This window comes from Passer montanus, unplaced genomic scaffold (genome assembly GCF_014805655.1).
Source record: "Passer montanus isolate IOZ18808 unplaced genomic scaffold, ASM1480565v1 scaffold43, whole genome shotgun sequence".
NCBI classification, from domain to species: domain Eukaryota; kingdom Metazoa; phylum Chordata; class Aves; order Passeriformes; family Passeridae; genus Passer; species Passer montanus.
Genome location: NW_024369151.1, coordinates 255,026 through 273,755, shown reverse-complemented (window position 1 = coordinate 273,755; position 18,730 = coordinate 255,026). Strand labels below are relative to the sequence as shown.

The window sequence follows — 18,730 nt, the reverse complement described above, 5'->3', positions numbered from 1 at the left end:
CTCCGGCCCGGCCCCGCTCTTCCGGCTCCGGCCCGGCCCCGCTCTCCGGGCTCCGGCCCGGCCCCGCTCTCCGGCTCCGGCCCGGCCCCGCGCCGACCCCGGCCATGACCCCGTCCAGCCGGCAGCAGGGCTCCTGGCTCCGTGCCGTGCCCGCCTGGCCCCGCTGGTTCCCGGCACGCCGGCCTCGCACAGCGGCACATGGCGGCCCTGCGGGCGCTGCTGCTCCTCGGGCTGCTCCTGGCGGCGCGGGGGCACGGGGCGCACAGACGGCGGCCGCCCCCTCCCCAGAGTGCGCTGGAAAGAGTGAAGGCTCAAGAGGGGCTCAGCCTTCACCAGGTGAGGGGCTGGGCTGAGGGGTCTGCGGGCATGCGCTGCCCCGCGCTTGGGCTGCAGAGCCGCTCCTGTTCCGTGTGCCCCGGCCGACCCCTGCTGTCCCCCCAGAGCCGGCTTGGTAGCCCGTCCTCCTGCACCCCCGTCCGGCATCCCCGTGCAGCGCTGGTCCCCCGTGCCCTTCCTCCGCAGGCCCACCCTCGCAGCCCGTGCCGTGTCCGCTCCAGGGGTGCCCCGCACTGTCCCCCTCAGCCCCCAGGCCCGAGCCCCCCGGTGCCCCCACACACGGCCGGGGCAGCCGGAGCCCAGCTCAGCCCCGGCCCTGCTGCAGCGCTGCCCGCAGAGCAGCGCCGGGCCCGGAGCCTCGCAGGGAGCCCCGTCCTCCCCCGTCTGCAGCTGCCGGGGACCGGTGCGGCCGCCCTCGCTCCGGGGCTTGCGCTGGGCTCGGGGCTCTGCTGGCAGGGAGAGCTGGGGCCCCAGTGCAGTGTGATGCCCAGCACACACCCAGTGCGGCACTGGGGTGCCCGCAGTGCTGCGGGCCGTGTGAGCCGTGGGCAGGTGCCTTGGACATGCCCTGCACACCCCCAGCCTGTCCCCATGTCAGGCTCGTTCTGCCCGGCCATCCCACCAGCCAGCACCTGAAGGGCACCTGTGGGCAAGGCTGGAACAGGAGCAGTTCCCAAGGAGCAGCCTGTGGGCACAGGTGCCACATGAGGGGCAGGGTGCTCAGGGTGGTTGAGTGGTGGCACCCCAGGCTGGTGGCCCTGTAGATGGTGCCAGCCCTCTGCCATGCAGCTCTCAGGGAAGTGGTTCCTGGTCGGCATGGCCTCCCGCTGCAGCTACCTGGCAGAGCACAGCCACCAGCTGGAGGCCACGACAGTGACAATGACCGTCCTGGACGGGCAGAGCCTGGCCATCAGCACCTTCAGGAAGCTGTGAGTGATGCCGGGCACCGGGGCTGCGGGCAGGGACGGGGATGCTGCAGGCGGGTTGGAACAGGACCAGTGCCCTGGGATGGGGACTCTGAAAGCAGTGCCAGTGTCCTGACCAAAGAGGACAGAGCTGCCCCAGAGCCAGGTGTGGGTGGGATACCCTCCTTTGTAGTCAAAGCCCTGGCCAGGATGGGCGCCCTGGTCATGATGGACACCCTGCCACGTGCACGTCCATTAGCCCAGGCTGAGCTGGGGGTGCCCAGGCTGAGCTGGGGGTGCCCAGGCTGAGCTGGGGGTGCCCAGGCTGGTCAGAGGACAGCCAGGCTGTTGAAACTGAAACATGTGATGGCTCCAAGGCTGCCCAGCCGAGGACTGGCTCTTAGGGCTATCCTTGGGGCAGCATGAAGATGGGGACTTTCAGCACATCTGAGTGTTTGATGGGCCTTTAGGTCCTGACTGGGCTCAGCATTGCAGGGAGTTGGCAGGGACTCCTTGGGCTCAGCAGATTTTGGGCTCAGCATCTCTCACAATGTCTCCCCCGTGTTCTGGGATGTCTTTCCCTGGGGAGAAAAAAAAGTCCCAGGGAAACAGACAGCATGTGTGCCTTGGTAGGCAGGGCGGCCAGGGATCTGGGAAGATCCTTCACAGCCTGTACTGACATCTCCCCCTCCTCCTCTTCCCGTGCAGGGACAGGATGTGCTGGGAAATCAGGCAGCACTACCTTCCCGCCCAGGCTCCTGGACACTTCCTGCTGAAGGGTGAGGGAGACTGATCTGAGGTGGCAGGAGGCTGCTGGAGTCCCCCAGTCCTGCTCTCAGCAGGGTTCTGGTACCAACGTCCCTCTTTCCAGTGCACTCCCAGGATTTTATGTCTTGGGTCCCTAAGTGCCAGATGCCATCACAGATGACACCATGGGCTGGTGCCTGTGGGGTTGTCCCACTCTGGCTCTGATTTTCACCCCCTGTACACTTGGCTTGTGGGGAAATGAAGCCCTTGGATGATGCTGGGGCTAACCAGGATTAACTGGAACTAACTGGGCTATCCTCTCGTCCTTCCCAGGCCACAGGAAAAGCAGCAAAGTGGATGTGGTGGTGGGTGAGGCTGACCCCAGCAGCTTCGCCATCCTCTATTACCAGAAGGGCCGCAGCATCTCTGTTAAGCTCTATGGTAGGCTGGGCTCGGCGTCTCATGGCAGGTGAAGCACAGGGGTGGGAAACCTGTGCTGGACTCTGGAGAGAAGCTTGGAGGACTCAGCATTGGGATGGGGCTCACTCCTTGCTGGAGACTCGTTCCCAGATGCTGTGGGGAGCGCGTGAGGGGGGAACTGGAAACCCACTTCTTGAGCTGAAAGTCCCCTGGGCCCTGACCTTGTGTAGGGCCGTGGGGGCTTTGGGCCAGGGCCAGGTAGGGCCTGAGGTCACTGGGGGTGTCTCCCCCACGCAGGACGGAGCAGCCTGGTCAGCGACGCCATCGTGGACAAGTTCGAGCAGCGCGTCAGGGCTGTGGGTCTGAGTGAGGATGTCACCTACTACTTCCCCACCTATGGTGGGTGGCACACGGTCCTCAGGGAGACCCGTGTGGGTTCTGTCCCAGTGCTCTGGCCACCCCAGGGACAAAGATGCAAGGATGGGGCTGTGCCCTGCAATGTCCTGGGGGTGCAGGGGCTGGAGGGTGCTGGGTCCCAGACAAGGTGACCCCCTTGGGCTCTGTCTCTTGCAGGGTTTTGTGACTCTGCAGATGAGTTTCACGTCCTCGATGGTGAGTTGGGGATGCTGGGTGATGTGCTGGGTGCCCATGTGCCAGGCTTGGCCCCACGCTGGGCACCAGCTGGGTGTCCCTGTCCTGGCACTGGGCTGGGCACACTGGGCCAGATCCACGCTGCACCGGGGCTGTGTGGTCCTGCCCCAGGAATGTGGGAGGGCTGGGCTGGCACGGGAAAGGCCATGCCAGACCATTCCTCAGAACAGAGCCTGTGCCCTTGTGTGGCAAACCATCACGCAGGATGGGCATCAGGTACACTGTGCAAAGCAAACCCCACTCACCCCCCACATGGGTCAGACTGGGCTTGATGGATCTTTGTTGGTGTTTGCTGGGGTGAGGGCTGATCTAGGATGAGATGTCCTGGCACAGGGACACCCTGGGGTGAAGGCTGAGGTCCCTGGGGGTAGCTCCATCACTTGTTATTGGTGCTTGTGAAGGCAGAGGTAGGTCTGCAGCCCTGGTGCTGGGCATGGACACCCCCCCACCCCCAGCCCCTCAGCACTTCTCTTCCTTCCAGAAACGAAGCTGTAGGTGCAGATGGAGTTGCCAGGGGTCCCAGAGCTCAGCCCTCACCTCAGCCAGCTGCCCATGGCCACACGACCTGAGCACCTCAGCCCCTCCAGCTGTGCTGGCAGCTGCGTCTGTCCTTGTCCTGTGCCCCCAGCTTGTGTCCCCCCTCTGCTCTGTGCCCCACTCTCCTGCAGGAGCCAGCAACACCCCAATAAACGCCTCAGAGAAGAGCCTGTGTACAGTCCAGTCACCTCTTGGTCAGCCCCAGCCAGGCCAGCACTGCCTCCACCATGGGCTGCCGGTGCCTTGGACACGTGCTCCTGGCTGGGGGATGCCACAGGGGTGGTGGGGGGCTGTGCAGCCCCCTTCCATGCAGACCCCTGCCATCTCTGTGAGCCCTCCTCAGCCATGGGACAGCAGTGGTGGTTCCTGGTCCAGCTGGCAGTGGCAAGGGAGGGCCCAGCACAGGGGAACAGCACCGTGCCTGGGGCTGCAGGGAGCATGGGGCTCTGAGAGACAGCACAGCATCTACCTTTTCCCCCAACAAGCTGGGAGATCACTCAGGGACCCCAGGGGAGGAAATCTTAGTCCCACAATCCTGCTTCCCATCTCCAGGGCTGGGAAACACCCCGTTCCCCTGCCCCAGCCCTGCAGAGTTCATTCCCCGAGGGCTGCTGCCTGCACAGCCAGCCCCTTTCAGAGGGACAGGCAGGGGACTGGGGGGGCTGCAGGGTTAGTGCTGCAGCCCCTCCTCCGACCCCTTCTCCCTGTGCGTGGCACCTGGCCAAGGCCGTGCTGCCACACCCTGCAGGCCAGCGGTGCCCCAGGAGGGGACGGGGAGCGGCCAGGCCAGGCAGGTGCGGGCCCCGTCCCCCCCCAGCCCCGGCGGGGGGAGCAGCCCTCTTTCCCCGGCACCAGCATTTTGCAATCCTAGCGGGAACTGGTAACACATGTTGTTTTTCTGGGAATTATGTAAGGGAGCCACGTGCTGTGCCCGCAGCCAGCCCCTGTTCCCACCAGCCAGCCGCCCCCCGAGCCTGACAGAGCTGGGCTGTGGTGGATCCAGCTCATTTTACCTGCACCCCGAAGTGGTTGCACCGGACAGGGGAATAAGGGAGTAAGGGGAGAGCCCGGGGAGCTGGGCTGGTCCCCAAGGATTCTCCACACCCTTCATGTCAGCTCAGCCCATCCGTCGTTGGGGCTAAACCATTTCTGGGTGCAAATACCCAGGTTGTGCCCAAGGGTCTGTGTCCAGCCCCCGCGGGGACCCACAGCCCAGACAGTCAGTCCTGCCCCCAGCCCTGCTCTTTCTGCCCCTTACCCCCCTTGGTGTTCCCCTATGCCCCCAAAGCTCCAGCTTTGCCACCCAGGTCCTTGGGCGGGCTCCCAGCTTTGTGACCCCCAGGACAGCCGAGCACCACCCGGATATCCATCGGGCACCCCTTCCTGGCACCTGGGCAGGGGGCTGGGGGTACCTGGCAGCAGGGGGGACTTTGTATTCCTGCCGCAGTGCCAGTGACACCCCGGGTGTTCCCTGCCTCTGTGCCCAGTGGAGAGAGTTCCCCCAGCACCCTGAGGGTGAGCTCCGGGGGAGCCTGAGCCCCAGCCCAGCATACGAGGCCCCAGCCAGGCTCTCGTGATGTCCAGCCCTGCCTGCTCAGCTTTTGTTTTGTTTTCATAAATCCGCGGGGCCGGGCAGGCGCGGGGTGTGCAGGGCAGGGCGGCCTCGCAGCAGGGCGCGGGGAAGGGAATGTGCAGGGGGGGCTGCCAGGGGAAAACCAGCTGTTCTGAAAACATGCTCCTTACGTAAAGCACCTTGGCAGGGCTGCGCCACGGGGCTGGGGCTCTGCCCGGCATGGCCAGCCCTGCCCAAACCCTGCCAGACCATGGGCATTGCTGCTGGCACCCAGCATACATCCCCTGCCCTCACCCTGCAGGGCGTCCCCAGATTGAGGGGGCACCTAAGCACCCACTGGTGACCCCAAACCAAGGGGGAGGGCATCTCCAGCCCCTCTTGTCAAAGGGTGCAGGGTGGTGGGGCGGGTGGGGTGTCAAGTTCTAGGGTGCATCTGGCGCATGCTGGTCCCCAGGGAGCTGAACGTGGGGCTCCCCGGCTCTCCAGTGGGACGCACCCCGAGGGTGCCAAGGCCAGCAGAGATACTTCCTTGGGTGATGCAGGTGCTTGAGTCAAGGCAAAGCAAGGGTGTCCTGCAGGAGCACACACAGGTGTCAAGTCCTGTGGGTTGGGTTGGGACCTGGCAGGCACTGGACATTTCCTGCATCTCACTGAAGTCCCTCTGGGTCCGAGTGAGGCCACCCTGTGTGGATGGGCAGTTCTGGGCAGGCAGCCTCTCCGTGGGCTGCTCCCTGTCCTAGCCCGGCCGTGCTGGGGGCAGGGCGGCCACTGTGCTGGCCGCTGGCTGTTTTCACTGCAGAGGAGTTTGGCACCCTGGAGCAAATATGTCATATCAACAGGAGGGAAGCATTCACAGGATCCCCTGCTTGCCCTTTGGCTTCAGCGCTCTGTCCTCTGCTCCAGCTTGCATAACGGCACGGGGGGAGGCAGGGCTGGCTGCCCGGGGGCCCCACAACGCCTGACCATAAATAGGGGCTCGACAAACTCTCCAGCACTGCAGTGTCTGCCTCCAGCTCTCAGCTCTCGGCTCGGCTCGCTTTTGCCATGCAGACCACACTGCTCAGCATCCTGGGACTGGCCCTGCTCGGGACACTGCACGCCCAGGACAGCATTCCTGTCCAGGCTGACTTCCAGCAGGACAAGGTGACCCAGGCCAACCGGTATCACCTCTCTGGAGGTTTGGGGTGTTTTGGGGGATTCTTGCCCTGAAAATGTGGGGAGGGGGTGGTGCAGGTGGGTGGGGGGCCAGGCTTGCACTGGTGCACATGCAGCCTCCCATCCTGGGGACCTCCCAGCACCTGGGTTGGGTGGCTCTGGAAGGGATCCAGCACCAAGGCTCCAGGCTGAGGGGCTGGGTTAGGCATGGGTCCGAGCTGCTGCTGTGCTGTGCAGTGGGTGTGGATGCACAGGGATCTTACAGGGGAGAGTGAGAAATACAGTCTCAGTCTGACAGCACAGAGATGGGGCCATGGGAAACCCTCCCCACCAAAGACCCCAGCCCTGGGCCACAGAAAAACAAGGGCTGCTGTGCTGGGATATCCCCTACATCCCTTCTCCCCTGGAAAGGTCCTGGGGGACATAGCCACCCCAGGGAGGTGATGGGGATGGCAGGAGGCACTTCCTGCAAGGACAGGGGTTTGGGATGTGCTGCAAGGGTGATCCCAGCACAGCTGCTCTCCAAGGCAGGCACTTCCCCTCAGTGGTATCACACTGCTGGCTCCATACACCAGACTGGAATGAGCCATGCTGGCCCCAGTGTCCTGACCCATCCTCACACCCCCAGATGGATGGGAATGGTATCTCAGAGCCAGGCAGTCCTGTCACACTCCCTGGGCTTGGGGTGAAGAGGAAGGGAACACCCAAGGGCAGTGAAGGACATGTCATTAAACAGGGATTTCCTTGTTCCGGGGTTTTGTGGTTGCCAAGACCTGTAGCAGCTCCCTGTGAAATGAGGACCCTGGGACACTATCCTGCTGTAGGGAATGGGCTGCCAGGATAGAGGAAAGTGCCCTGGGCTGGGGCTGGTGGGGGCTGAGGGGTGAGAGGGGGTCTGTGCCCAGCTGGGGCTGAGTGGAGGTTGTGTGCAGCTCACAGGGAGATGGTACAGCATTGGCCTGGCCTCCAACTCTAACTGGTTCAAGGAGAAGAGGCCCCTGATGAAGATGTGCACCACCATCATCTCCACCACTGCAGAGGGGAACCTGGAAGTTACCTCCACCTACCCCAAGTATGGGGCCTGGGGAGAGGGGGAGTGGGGAGGGGGTACTGGGAGTGGCCACTGGTGCATCCTCTGCTGCTCTGCTTCCCAGGGGTGACCAGTGCGTGACGAGGAACAGTCTTTACACCAAGACAGAGCAGCCAGGGCGGTTCATCTACACCAGCCCACGTGAGTGCCCAGCTTCCGTGGGGCAGCCCCGGATGTGCTCACAGCCCTGCTGACCCTGCTCCTGCCTTGTGGCTGATTTGGAGCTCAGGGCTCAGCTGTGCCCCATGTTCCCCACAGGCTGGGGCAGCAAGCACAACATCCATGTGGTGGAGACCAACTATGAGGAGTACGCCTTGGTGGCCACCCAGATCTCCAAGAGCACTGGTTCCTCCACCATGGTGCTGCTCTACAGTACGTCTGCCCCGGGACCCCCGTGCTGTCCATGCCCCCCGGATGGCTGTCTTTTCCATGATAGAAGGGCAGGGTTAGGGTCATTTCCCAAGCTGGGGTGACCTTGGGGGGATGATGGCTGGGTCAGGACCCCCTTGCAGGGCTGCCTGTGCCCTGTGCTGGTGGGTATGGGGGCACTGCCTCTCACCCTGCTCTTGGCTGCAGGCCGGACAAAGGAGCTGAGTCCTGAACGCCTGGAGAGGTTCACCCAGTTCTCCAAGGAGCTGGGCCTGACAGACGACGAGATCCTCATCCTGCCCCAGACGGGTGAGACTGGGAGTGCAGGGATGGTGTCGGGGAGTAGGGGTGAGATACCACAGGGGGACTGAGAAGGAGAGCCTCCTGGCTTGTCCCTGCTTCTCTATGAGGCCAGCCATGGGGTGCCCCCATTCAGGATCCATCAGGGGGCTGAGTTCCCACAGCCCCCAGAGGAGCTGATCTCCCTGTTTCTTCCTCCTGCAGACAAATGCATGGCAGATGCTGCTTAGGTGAGTCCTGCCTTCACTGGAGCTCAGACCAGCCCTGCCAGGTGGTATGGGGATGCTTAAAGCCACATCACCCCACAGAGCCCCCAGCCCCTCCACAACCCTTCCCTGGGCTGCTGCTCTCCTCACATTGGCTGGGGATCCCCCACCCAGCCTGTAAGGTGCCTACCCACTCAGTGTGAGGCCCATGGCCGCCCTGTGTGTTACCTGGCTCCCACAGCTCAACCATGCTCACCCCTCCTCTTTTGCAGGCAGAGCCACCAGCCGCTGCCAGCCCGAGCCCCAACAGCACCGCAAGCTGGTGACCACCCTGCCCCACCTGGCCCCCCTGCACCGCAGCAGCCTTCGCTCCCTGGCTTCACAACCCACACCTGTATCCCTGTCTCGATTAAAGCCCATAAAAAACCAGCCCTTGCCTGCTGGATTGTTGTGGGGCCGGCCCAAACAAGGCAATGGGCAGGGGAAAGCATGGCCAATAGGGTTGGGACTGGGGTTAGTGGTCAGGGCTGACCCCAGCTCCTGGCTATGGGGCTGCTGGGCTGACACGGGATTGTGCACTCACAGCCCTGTCCCGTGGTGCTGCCTGGCCACTGAACCTGCCCTGTCCCACAAAAAGGGGTCCCTGAGTCTTGGACCCACTGGGGCATCTGCTCCCCCTCTGCCCCCTGGGTACCCTGGGCTCCCCCAACCTCCCTGCCTTGATTTTCCTGCTGGAGAGCAGGCTGGCAGCATGGGAATGGGGCGATGGGCAATCAGGAGGTCTCCAGAAGTTTGGGGAAGGATGGACATGAAGAAGAAGAATGTCTGTAAGCTCTGGGTGTGGCTTGATCCTGGCCACTTCCTGGGCTCCATCCCATGAACCCAGACCCTCTCCAGCAGTGGTGTCTGAGCCTGCTGCCACCAGCCTAAGAAGCCACCACCCCTTCTGGGGGCACCAGGCTGTGGCTTAGCCTGGGGTAGAACACCAACACAACCATTCTCTGGCACTGAGGATCCAGGGGCAGGATCCATCCCACCACTGACAGACCCTAGAACCAATGGGAACAAACAGGAGCAGGACCCTGGGATGCATGTCACACTCTCCCTATACACAGAGCGGGCACGGGCAGCACTTGGTCCTGGCCTGGGTGTCACACAAGGCTGCATTCATCTGGAACTGGGGGGGACAGGGCCAGCACTGTCACCTAAGCCAGGTTATCCCTGCTCTTGTGCAACCTGTTGCATAAAGCTGGTGTGGGCAGGAGTGCTGCCAGCAGTGGGGGCTATAAAGGGGGTGCAGCCTCTCCTGCCCACATCCACTCCAGGGTGAGGATGACAGCAGCACTGCCCAGCCTGGCTCTGGCCCTGCTCTGCCTGCTGCAGGCAGGAGCCCAGCTCCCTGTGCAGCCAGACTTGGACACCAAGAAGGTAAGTGCACAGGGTGCTGCCTGGCACATCCTGCCTGGGCTGGAGGGGCTGGCTGGGGCAGGGGGCCTGTGCTGCACCCCAGGCACCTGCCAGCCCCATCCCTGAGCCAGCTCCAGGGCAGCTCCAGGAGAGCCTGTGCAAAACCAGGTTAGTCCTGGCTGCTGTGTCCAGCACCAACAATAGCCCCACTGCAAGGACAACAGCACGTGGGGGCATGATGTCTGCAAGTGTGTGGCACTTTCCCAGGGAACATGGGCCAGGTGCTGCACCTGTACTCTTAGCATGGGGTAGGACAGGGTGTTCTGCGTGCAGGAAGGTGGCAGGTCCCCATGTTTGCCCCCAGGTGGCTCTGTCCCTACAGAGGGTGGCAGGTGTGCCACCATCGGCTGGCAGGTTTCTACGGTGGGCTGTCACGTTCCCCATGGTGGAGGGCAGATCCCCACAGATGGTGGCAGGTCTCTGAAGAGGGTGACAGTCCCCACAGACAGTGGCAGATCCACTGCGGGTTGCCAAATTTCTGCAGTGGGCTTCCAGTCCCCTATGGAGGAGTGCAGGTCCCCCTGGCAGGTCCCCACAACTTTTCCAAATTCCACCGGTGATGTCCTGCTGCAGTTTGCAGGGGCGTGGCATGTCACAGCCATTGCTTCCAACTGCTCCATCTTCCTGAAGATGAAGGATGGGATGAAGTCACCTGTGGCCATCATCAGCTTCACACCAGAAGGGGACCTGGCCATGGAGTTGGTCTGGCCCCTGTAAGTGTCTGTCCTGCTCGCCGTGTTCCCCGAGGGCCAGGAAGTCCCTTCCCCTCCACAGAACTCCCCCACTGCTCTGGGCTGCCCACTTCTGCCTCAGTGCACCCCCCTGGGCAGGCTGGGCCCATCTCACCCTGCTGCCTTCCCAGGTGCTGTCTAGACACATTTGTCTTTTTCATGTTCCTTTTCCAGGATGGACAAATGCCAAAAGTTTGAGCTGCTCTTCCAGCACAGCGGGCAGGCAGGGCACTACATGGGTATGTGTGGAGAGGGGCTTTGGAGCCATGGGCACCCCGAAACAGAGGGCATCCCCAGCCCCCATGCCTCAGGAGTAGTGGGAGGTGGGCTTGGCCCCTTTGCCTCCACAGCTCAGCAAGAGGTTGTGGGTGGGTGGGCACCTGGTTCCTCCACATCAAGCAGGGGTTCCTTCCTCGTACACTCCTCAGGCAAATTTGAGGCTTGAGCACTGAGCTGTGGGCCTCAGCTCGGCTCAGACTGTAGCACATTACCCAGCTGGTCACCTCTGGGTCCTTAGGTGCACAAGACAAGAGGAATCTGAGTGTGATGGAGACAGACTACAGCCACTACGCTGTCCTGCACGAGGTCCAGCTCAGCGAGGCAGAGCCCAGCACGGCACTGCAGCTCCTCAGTGCGTTGGGAGTGGGGACCTGGCTCCTGGGAAGGGATGGGGGCACCAGCAGCGGGCAGGGGCTGGGCTTCCCACCACTAGTCAGGGCCACCACCAGCAGCACCCCATGCCCATCACCTAGGGAATTAATTTTGTGGTGAATGAAACCTTGCACTAAAGAAATCTCCAGTGAGGGTTGAACCAGAGCCCCCTGAAGTGTGCAAGCCCAGCTGCAGCATCCCAAGCCCGCCAGCTACCCCGTACCACCCAAACAAATAGGTCGCTGATCCCAAGGGGCTTGTGCCCCTTTGCTGCCAGCCCAGGGCAGCTGTGGGTTGCCTGGTGTCCACCCTGCATGTTCATGGGTTCACCTTGGCCCTTCCCTGGGGTGCAGCTGCTGCCCCACAGTACCTGGACCCCCAGAGTGGGGCTGGCTGCTGGGATTCCTTGCACTCACCAGCCCCCACTTTGGGTGTGTGGCTGCAGCAAGGGAGCAGGACGTGAGCCCCCAGCTCCTGCAGAAGTTCATGGAGCTCATCCCCACCCTGGGCCTGACGGAGGACATGCTGGCCATCCTGCCCAAGTCAGGTGAGTGGCCCAAGGGCACAGGGTGGCAGCTGTGGCCCCTCTGTGTGCAGACTGTGCCGGGGCTGGGGTGCTGCCGACTGCACACTCCCCCCCTCTTTGCTTTCCAACAGATCAGTGCACTGGGGACATCAGGTGAGTGTGGCCAGGGAAAGCTGAGACTCTCTTTCAGCACGGCCTGGGCTGAGCAGGGATTTGCAGGCCCCCACCTGCCTCGGGGCTCTGTCACCTTGGCTTTGCCCTGCTCTGACCAGTCATCTGCCTGTCCTGCCTCTGCAGCTGAAGGACCATGTGTGCTCCAGACCTAGAGGATGAAGGGCTCTGCACCCCACTCCGTGGTGCTCCTTCCCATCCTCCAGGCTCTGCCAGACCCCCTGCTCCACACCAGGATCACCCTCAACCTCCTAAATAAACAGATGCAGAAGCTACCCCAGAGCTTGGTGCTTTTTTGGCAGGAGCGGGGTGCTGCCATGGTCCCCAGGCACCCTGAGCCCAACAGTCCTGGAGCTGACCTTCCTGTCAGGCCCCCACAGGTTTTAGGGGGCTCCCTGGATGTGATGTTTGCTGTGCCCGGCATGGGGAGGATGGGGAGCAGAGGATGGGGAAGGCGCAGGGGAGCAGCTGCCAGGGCAGGGAAGAATGGAGCCAGGGTGGACAGGGGCTTGCAGAGCCTAGCTGGGTGGTCAGTAGCTCTGGGCAGACAGATGCAGATGCTGCGCCCGAGCTCCGGGCCTTTTCGGCAGGAGTGAGGGAGCGCCATGGTCCCTAGGCACCCTGAGCCCAACAGTCCTGGAGCTGACCTTCCTGTCAGGCCCCCACAGGTTTTAGGGGGCTCCCTGGATGTGATGTTTGCTGTGCCTGGCATGGGGAGGATGGGGAAGGCACAGGGGAGCAGCTGCCAGGGCAGGGAAGAATGGAGCCAGGGTGGACAGGGGCTTGCAGAGCCTAGCTGGGTGGTCAGTAGCTCTGGGCAGACAGAGCTACTGCCTGCAGGGAGACCCCCAGGAAACCCCATTCCCTGCTCAGTCCTCTCCCAGGCCACCCAGATGGAGTGGGGTGGCACCAGGACTGGGACCCACATGGCTGTCACCCCCCTCGGTCCCCCAATCTCACCAAAGCAAGGCCACGCTGCCATGAGCCCCAAGGGCAGTTTTTATCCGCCTCCACCTCCTGCAGAGCAAAGGCAGCCTCTGGTCCCCCTCTGCCTCCCTGCCCCGCCGTCCCTCAGTGCCCAGGCAGGTGTTGGGCCGGTGACCCCAGGCACAGCCAGGCCACAGGGACATGGCACTGCGGGAAGGAGGGTCACACTCCCACGGCGACATGAGCCCCTTCTTGTGCCCCTGCTCAGGATGCAGCTGCTCGGCCCCGCGGGTCAGGCTGTGCCCGCGCAGGGCTGGATTTGGGCAGGATCCCAGCAGCTGCCCCGGGACACGTTTCAGCCCGGCCAGAACACCGGGTCACCGAGGGCCTCGGCGAGCCGGACAGCGGGGCTGCCCCGGGGCCCGTGCCGGGAAGAACCTCCCGCTCCTCCTGGCAGCCCGGTGGAAAACAACCGCTCGCTTTGTTCTTTCACAAGCAGCTAAAAGAACGGGGGAAATCCCAAATTTCAGCAGTGGTGCAACGGTTCCTGTAACTCCGCTTCGGGGCTGGCAGGCACAAGCCCCGCTCTGCCCCAGGGGTTTGCTCACCCCTGGCTGACCGCTGCCCCGATCCACCCGTTTGCCCAAGCCCAGCCCAGGAGCGCTCCCGCGGGCTCGGCACGGCTCCAAGGGGGCGGCGGAGCCAGCACGGAGCTATAAATCCCCAGCGCCGGCACCCTCCCCAGCCACGGGGGAGTCAGAGGAGCCGAGGCGAGATGGAGACCGCGGGGCTGAGCCTGGGGATGGTCCTGCTGTGCTTGCTGCGTGTGCAGGCTGGGGACCTGGGAGCCGCGGAGCTGGACGAGAGCAAGGTGACCCTGAGCATCGGGAAGGGAAGGGAAGGGAAGGGAAGGGAAGGGAAGGGAAGGGAAGGGAAGGGTTTGTTCTCCAGTCACCAGCAGAGCAGGGAGGACTGTAGAGGTGTTTTGGTACTGGGGACAGCTGGCGTGACTAGAGCCACCATTGCTTTGCTGACACACCCAGGTGAGGACAGTCACCCAGCTCCTGCATAGGTGTCCCTAAGGGAATTTTGTTGCCTGGACAGGATGTGGGTGTTGCATGGACTGAGGTTGTCCTGGCTTGGTCCCTGAGGAGGGGACACTCCAGACTGCTCCTCTGGACTCACAGCTTGCTCTCACTGCCAGATTGCAGGGACATGGTACATCACTGCTATGGCCTCTGACTCCGAGAGCTATCTCCAAAATAAGGACCACCTGAAGATGGCGATGGCCAACATTGAGGTCCTGGGGGATGGTGACCTGAAGGTCTCCTTTGCAATTCCCACGTAAGTCCCACATGCTTTTCTGCACGGGCTTCACTACCAAATTCCTCCCCGGACCTTCACTGGTGGGTCTCCACCTCAGTGCACTTGCCAAAGACCTGGGCAGGGGTTGAGACAGGAACACCAGGGGCTTGGGACAGCTATGGGCACCCCGTCTTTAGGGCAGGCTCAGGGCAACACTGGCCAGGACCAGTGCCACCACAGAGGGCGGGATGGGACCCTACAATTACAACTTTCCCAGCAGAACCAGCCTCATCCCAGAAGCTCAGAGCATGAGTGAGGGCATTGATAATCCCCAAGTGCCAGCACTGTCCCCTGCCAGTCCAGGTACCCATTGTTCCAAGGGTGGTATCTGTCCCCCCCTGCCCTGGCCACACCATCCCATCTCTGAACAGCAAGTCTCACACCTGGGGTAGTAACCCTTGAACAGGGGAGGGGAGAGGGAGTCACTTCACCTCAGCTGGAGCATTCTTCACTGTTCTGCAGCCCTGAAAGATGCATGAAGTTTGAATCAATCTACACGCCAACAGGCAACCCGGGTGAATACTACAGCTCTGGTGAGTGGGGGTGCCTGGCTCTTGGGGCAGGATAGAGGCATGTCCCACCATCCCTGTCTGAAGTAGCTGGCTGTTCCTGGGGACATGGCCCTCAGGACTGCCTGCCCCTCCTGTATCCTGGGTGGGACATCCCTCTGTGTCCAGGTGCCAGCTACATCCCAGGGCTGGTGGCCCAGCAGTGTGGCAGACCCCCCCAGTCCCTCCCTCTGAGATAAACACAATGAGACCAAGCTTAAACCCTAGGGAAAAGCAGGTTCCTTCTGCAAAGAGGCTGTGAGTGATGTTCCCAAGGGATGGACCAGGATGGTTTTCCACCGTTCCCAGCCCAAGGAGCAGTCTGACACTGACCAACAGCCTGCACTGACCATCCACAGCCCCTTCTGCCCTCGCCTCCCCATCCCTCTGCTCTGCTGGGGTCTGTGGGCTCCCCAGGCTTTCAGAGGAGCCTTAGCAAGAGGGAAAACCAGGATGGGGAGATATAGAGGAAAGACAGGCTCGGTGGGCTTCATGCTCTTTACAGCCCCTTTGCAGCATGGGGGGTTCCAGGAGAAGGTAATTAATTTTTCTCCACATCCTTTTGCAGACAGAGGCAATAAGACGGTGCGGCTGGTGGATACCGACGGCAGCTCCTACATGGTTGTCTTTGCCACCAGAGAGAAAGACGGGAAGACCTTGCACATGCTGAGACTTTACAGTGCGTAGCCAGCAGAGCGAGCTGCTCTGAGGGTCCTGCAAGGCCAGGAGCCAGGGGACATTCTTTCTCCACTCCTGCCTGGGTGAGGTGCAGGAGCGGAGCAGGGACCACCATGTGTTCCCTGTGTGCCGGGGAAGGAGCAGTGTTTGGGGTGGCAGGAGAGGTTGGGGCTCAGGCTCCCAGCACTGGGTAAGTTGCTTGGTGGAGAAGGGTGGAGAGCAAGGGTCCTGCTGCACAGGTGGCACAGAATCAGTGGGGACAAGAGCCAAGAGAGGAGTCCCTGTGCTGGTGTCAGGACCTCTGGCTCATCTTGTATCCTGGGTGGGGTGCCTCATGTGCCTGGCCACCACTGCTCTCCAGGACCTCCACCAGTGCCTCCAGCCTTCTCCAGGGACTGCCATCCATCCCACCCTCAGCTGGACACACTCACCAGCTTCCCAGGAGATGCAGGGTCAGGCACAGCCTGGAGCTAACTCATGTCTTTGTCTTTAGGCAGAACCCAGTTGGTGAGACCCAAAATCAAGTTGCTGTTCAAGAGACTTGCCAAGCAGAATGGCTTCACCGACAAGACAATCTGGATTTTGCCTCGGCAGGGTGAGCACTGCCCAGGGCCAATACAAGGACATGCAGGGACCAGCTCAGCCCTCAGTACCACCACTTTGTGGTCTGAGCAGGAGGGAGTGCTGGCAGCCAGTGGTGCTCTGGCTGGGCATACTGAGCAAGAAAAAACCCACAAATTCCTTCTGAGTAGTCTATTTTGGGTGCTAAGTGGGACTATTCAGACCACAGTGTCAGACTTAGGCTTCTTCTTTGTTTCCACAGAGGAATGCAGAGTTGGTGAACCGTAGGTGAGTTGCTGTAGTGCAAAACGTTGTTTGCAATGTTCTCTACTGGAAATTGACCTTCTTGGTGCCCCCAAGGCAAGGGCCACCAAGAACTCTTTGAATTCCTCTGGGGTTGAGCTGTTTGAACTGGTGCTGGAGCTTGCACACAGGTAGGACCATTCCTTTGGATACTGCTCTACAGCAGGGCCCCCAGGTAGCAGTACCCAGAGACCCCCAGTGGGAAGTGCCTGGCACTGAACATGGGCATGTGAGCTGAAACCACCAGAGAAATGTCTGCCCAGCCCTTTGAGCAGTGAGGACCAGGACACTGGCTCCTGCCAAAGGGACCTGGGCTTGTGGACTGGCAAACCTGGCCAGAATGGGTTGGTGTCTCACCATGCAAACCATATTTGCTGTTTCCCCCCTAGCCTGTGCTTTCCCACTGCACAGCTGTAGGGGTTGCTAGAACTCCATTGCTGGAGGTGCCTCACCCTACAAATCTGGGGAGAGCTGGACAAGAATGCACTGACCATAATGGAGAGTCCCACTGGTCTCCTTGCCTCACCTCGACACCACCTCTCCCATTTGTTTTCCAGAAAGTGCAGACTGGTTTGTGGATGCTCCTGCCAAGCAATGCAAAACCCATGCTCTGAAGCTCCAGACTCCTGCTCCACTATCTTTCTTCTAAGCTCTGTTGTCAGGACTCTGACACAGTCCCTGCTTTCTGCCAAATAAACAGAAATCCTCCCCAGGTCTTGGTGTAGCTGTGTGGGGACAGCCTGGGGTGCTGGGCCCTGTGGTCCCTCCTGTTGTCCTCCTGTGGGGGGGGCTGTGGATGGTGAACAGCCAGGAGTGATCCCAGCTGAGCTTGCCCAAGTGAGGGCAGTTTCAAAGCCACAAGATTTTCCCTCCTGGGTGCCTCCCAGAGGGGCAGAACCAGGCCAGACAGAGGTAAAGCAAAGGGTGCAGTCAGAATCCTGTGGGAATCCTGTGGGCAAGGGAGGATGCATGGAGAAAGGCCACTGAGATGAGGCTGGAGTTTGGAGGGCTGCATCCACCCGCACCATCCACCACCTATCCTCCTCTTATCCTGCAGTGGCTGCAGCTCTCTGCTCCCTGGGAGCCCCAGGAGCTCACCCAACAGCTCAGGCTGAGCCAAGGCAAGGCAAGATCCAGATTTAGGAACTCTCTGCCCCACTGCAAACTGTTGTGGAACATGGCTGTCTGAATCCTCTGGAGCCAAACATGGAGAGCTGCCTGTGATTTCTGCCCCTGGGCACCTCACAGAGAAAAGCCCCACTGGAGCTGGGGTCCCAGGGCACACAAGCTGACAGTTCAGTGTTTTCTGGGTGTGAATCCCATCCGTGCAGAGCACTCGGTGGGTCCCCATGCAGGCCTCCATAGTCCCTCAGCCTTTCCATCAAGCTTGTATCTGTCTCTGCAGCTCATCCAATGCTCCCTTATCCCCCCACAAATCTGACCAGATGTCATAATATATCTGATAAAAAGGGACTTTTCTTCCCTGAATGTTCCTAAGGGCTTCCTGGGTTTAGGTACCTACTCAGCTATGGTGGCATCCTGCAGCAGGGAGCCTCACTCACCACTGCTCCCCCTTTTGCTTGTCATGCTGATTCCATCTTCAGCTGCCCAGCCAGGGGCTGTGGGAACATACCAGGGCTGGTGGGGACCAGGCTGGTGCAGTGGGGATCAGCCCAGACACCACTTTGGGCTGATGGAGAGAGCAGAGGGGTACTGGGGCAAAGGAAATGCTGGGACAGCCTTTGATGGCTTAGGAGCAGTTTGAGACCAGCAGCTGATGGCTGCTGATGATGCAAGATCAACTCTGTCCATGCTCCTTATGCTGTTCCAGATCTTAAATCTCTGACAAGCCTCCTTGTCCTCCCAGCCTCCCCTCTCACCCTCCTCTCTCCTTCCCCTGTTCAGGCCATGTCCCTGCTGGGGCTGCAGAGCCAGACCTGGACCTTCACCTTCCTGAAAAGGTGGGGGTACAACTGAGATTTGTCCCATTCTCCTATTCTCTGATCTTCTAATATCTCCTCGTGCTGCCCCCTCTGGCACTCACTGCACGTGGATGAGCTGTTTTACAGATATCTGTCAGTCAGCACAGTGACCTCCCGGGGTGACTTTCTTCCCTTTCTCCCTCTCAGCCACTCTTTACTGTGTGGGACAGGCTGCCCAGAGAGGTTCTGGAGTCATGTCTGGAGGAGCTCAAAACCTGTCTGGACACTATCCTGAGTGACTGCTCTGGGGGACTCTGCTTGAGAAAGGAGGCTGGACTGGATGACCTTCCAGCCTGAAGCATTCTGTGATTTATCTTAGTGAGATCTTCTTCCCTAACCTATGCCAGCTTGTGCCCTGCAAACTTTGATAGACTCTTGCCAGGTGACATGGGGATGTCCAACACCCATATCTTGTTGACTCCTCCAAAGAGGTGCATTTCTGAGGTGTCATTTTTCTGTGCAAAAGTTGCATTCAGTCTGCCCTGTGTCATAGTTTGCCAAGACATCAACCAAATCTGGCATTTATTGCAG

At 61.1% G+C, this 18,730-nt stretch overlaps 4 protein-coding genes across 6 annotated transcripts; all 4 read left to right on the top strand.

The window, feature by feature from the left end:
• The first annotated feature begins 40 nt into the window (after window positions 1–40).
• Window positions 41–3,763, top strand: C8G (complement C8 gamma chain). Its single transcript, XM_039719891.1, has 7 exons — window positions 41–336; window positions 1,126–1,265; window positions 1,950–2,020; window positions 2,322–2,429; window positions 2,706–2,807; window positions 2,982–3,020; window positions 3,541–3,763. The coding sequence occupies exons 1-7, from the start codon at window positions 199–201 to the stop codon at window positions 3,552–3,554; spliced, it is 612 nt and encodes a 203-aa protein (XP_039575825.1). The 5' UTR covers window positions 41–198; the 3' UTR covers window positions 3,555–3,763.
• Window positions 3,764–6,125: 2,362 nt separating this feature from the next.
• On the top strand, window positions 6,126–8,718 carry PTGDS (prostaglandin D2 synthase). Its single transcript, XM_039719898.1, has 7 exons — window positions 6,126–6,312; window positions 7,257–7,396; window positions 7,479–7,555; window positions 7,673–7,786; window positions 7,991–8,092; window positions 8,288–8,313; window positions 8,562–8,718. Exons 1-6 carry the CDS (start codon window positions 6,214–6,216, stop codon window positions 8,311–8,313), a joined length of 558 nt encoding a protein of 185 aa, XP_039575832.1. The 5' UTR covers window positions 6,126–6,213; the 3' UTR covers window positions 8,562–8,718.
• Window positions 8,719–8,865: 147 nt separating this feature from the next.
• On the top strand, window positions 8,866–12,100 carry LOC120507363 (lipocalin-15-like). 3 transcript variants are annotated; one of them, XM_039719890.1, is made up of 7 exons: window positions 8,866–9,717; window positions 10,330–10,469; window positions 10,662–10,726; window positions 11,005–11,118; window positions 11,584–11,685; window positions 11,796–11,817; window positions 11,962–12,100. In XM_039719890.1, exons 1-7 carry the CDS (start codon window positions 9,622–9,624, stop codon window positions 11,963–11,965), a joined length of 543 nt encoding a protein of 180 aa, XP_039575824.1. In that variant the 5' UTR covers window positions 8,866–9,621; the 3' UTR covers window positions 11,966–12,100. The 3 variants fall into 3 exon arrangements, with proteins under 3 accessions (XP_039575824.1, XP_039575822.1, XP_039575823.1); XM_039719888.1 differs by having other exon boundaries at window positions 11,584–11,817; XM_039719889.1 differs by lacking the exon at window positions 11,796–11,817 and having other exon boundaries at window positions 11,962–12,093.
• Window positions 12,101–13,310: 1,210 nt separating this feature from the next.
• On the top strand, window positions 13,311–16,931 carry LCNL1 (lipocalin like 1). The gene is made up of 7 exons (XM_039719900.1): window positions 13,311–13,633; window positions 13,967–14,106; window positions 14,590–14,660; window positions 15,244–15,354; window positions 15,847–15,948; window positions 16,177–16,202; window positions 16,775–16,931. Exons 1-6 carry the CDS (start codon window positions 13,538–13,540, stop codon window positions 16,200–16,202), a joined length of 546 nt encoding a protein of 181 aa, XP_039575834.1. The 5' UTR covers window positions 13,311–13,537; the 3' UTR covers window positions 16,775–16,931.
• Window positions 16,932–18,730: the final 1,799 nt, after the last annotated feature.

Bases quoted from the DNA above. Each gene is read 5' to 3' on its own strand.
- C8G (XM_039719891.1), top strand. From the start codon at position 199: ATGGCGGCCCTGCGGGCGCTGCTGCTCCTCGGGCTGCTCCTGGCGGCG. The intron at 2,021-2,321 runs GTGAGGGAGACT...CGTCCTTCCCAG, and splicing joins TGGACACTTCCTGCTGAAGG to GCCACAGGAAAAGCAGCAAA. The intron at 2,808-2,981 runs GTGGGTGGCACA...TGTCTCTTGCAG, and splicing joins CTACTACTTCCCCACCTATG to GGTTTTGTGACTCTGCAGAT.
- PTGDS (XM_039719898.1), top strand. From the start codon at position 6,214: ATGCAGACCACACTGCTCAGCATCCTGGGACTGGCCCTGCTCGGGACA. The intron at 7,556-7,672 runs GTGAGTGCCCAG...TGTTCCCCACAG, and splicing joins GTTCATCTACACCAGCCCAC to GCTGGGGCAGCAAGCACAAC. The intron at 8,093-8,287 runs GTGAGACTGGGA...TTCCTCCTGCAG, and splicing joins CCTCATCCTGCCCCAGACGG to ACAAATGCATGGCAGATGCT.
- LOC120507363 (XM_039719888.1), top strand. From the start codon at position 9,622: ATGACAGCAGCACTGCCCAGCCTGGCTCTGGCCCTGCTCTGCCTGCTG. The intron at 10,727-11,004 runs GTATGTGTGGAG...CTGGGTCCTTAG, and splicing joins GCAGGCAGGGCACTACATGG to GTGCACAAGACAAGAGGAAT. The intron at 11,119-11,583 runs GTGCGTTGGGAG...GTGTGGCTGCAG, and splicing joins CACGGCACTGCAGCTCCTCA to CAAGGGAGCAGGACGTGAGC.
- LCNL1 (XM_039719900.1), top strand. From the start codon at position 13,538: ATGGAGACCGCGGGGCTGAGCCTGGGGATGGTCCTGCTGTGCTTGCTG. The intron at 14,661-15,243 runs GTGAGTGGGGGT...ATCCTTTTGCAG, and splicing joins GGGTGAATACTACAGCTCTG to ACAGAGGCAATAAGACGGTG. The intron at 15,355-15,846 runs GTGCGTAGCCAG...CTTTGTCTTTAG, and splicing joins GCACATGCTGAGACTTTACA to GCAGAACCCAGTTGGTGAGA.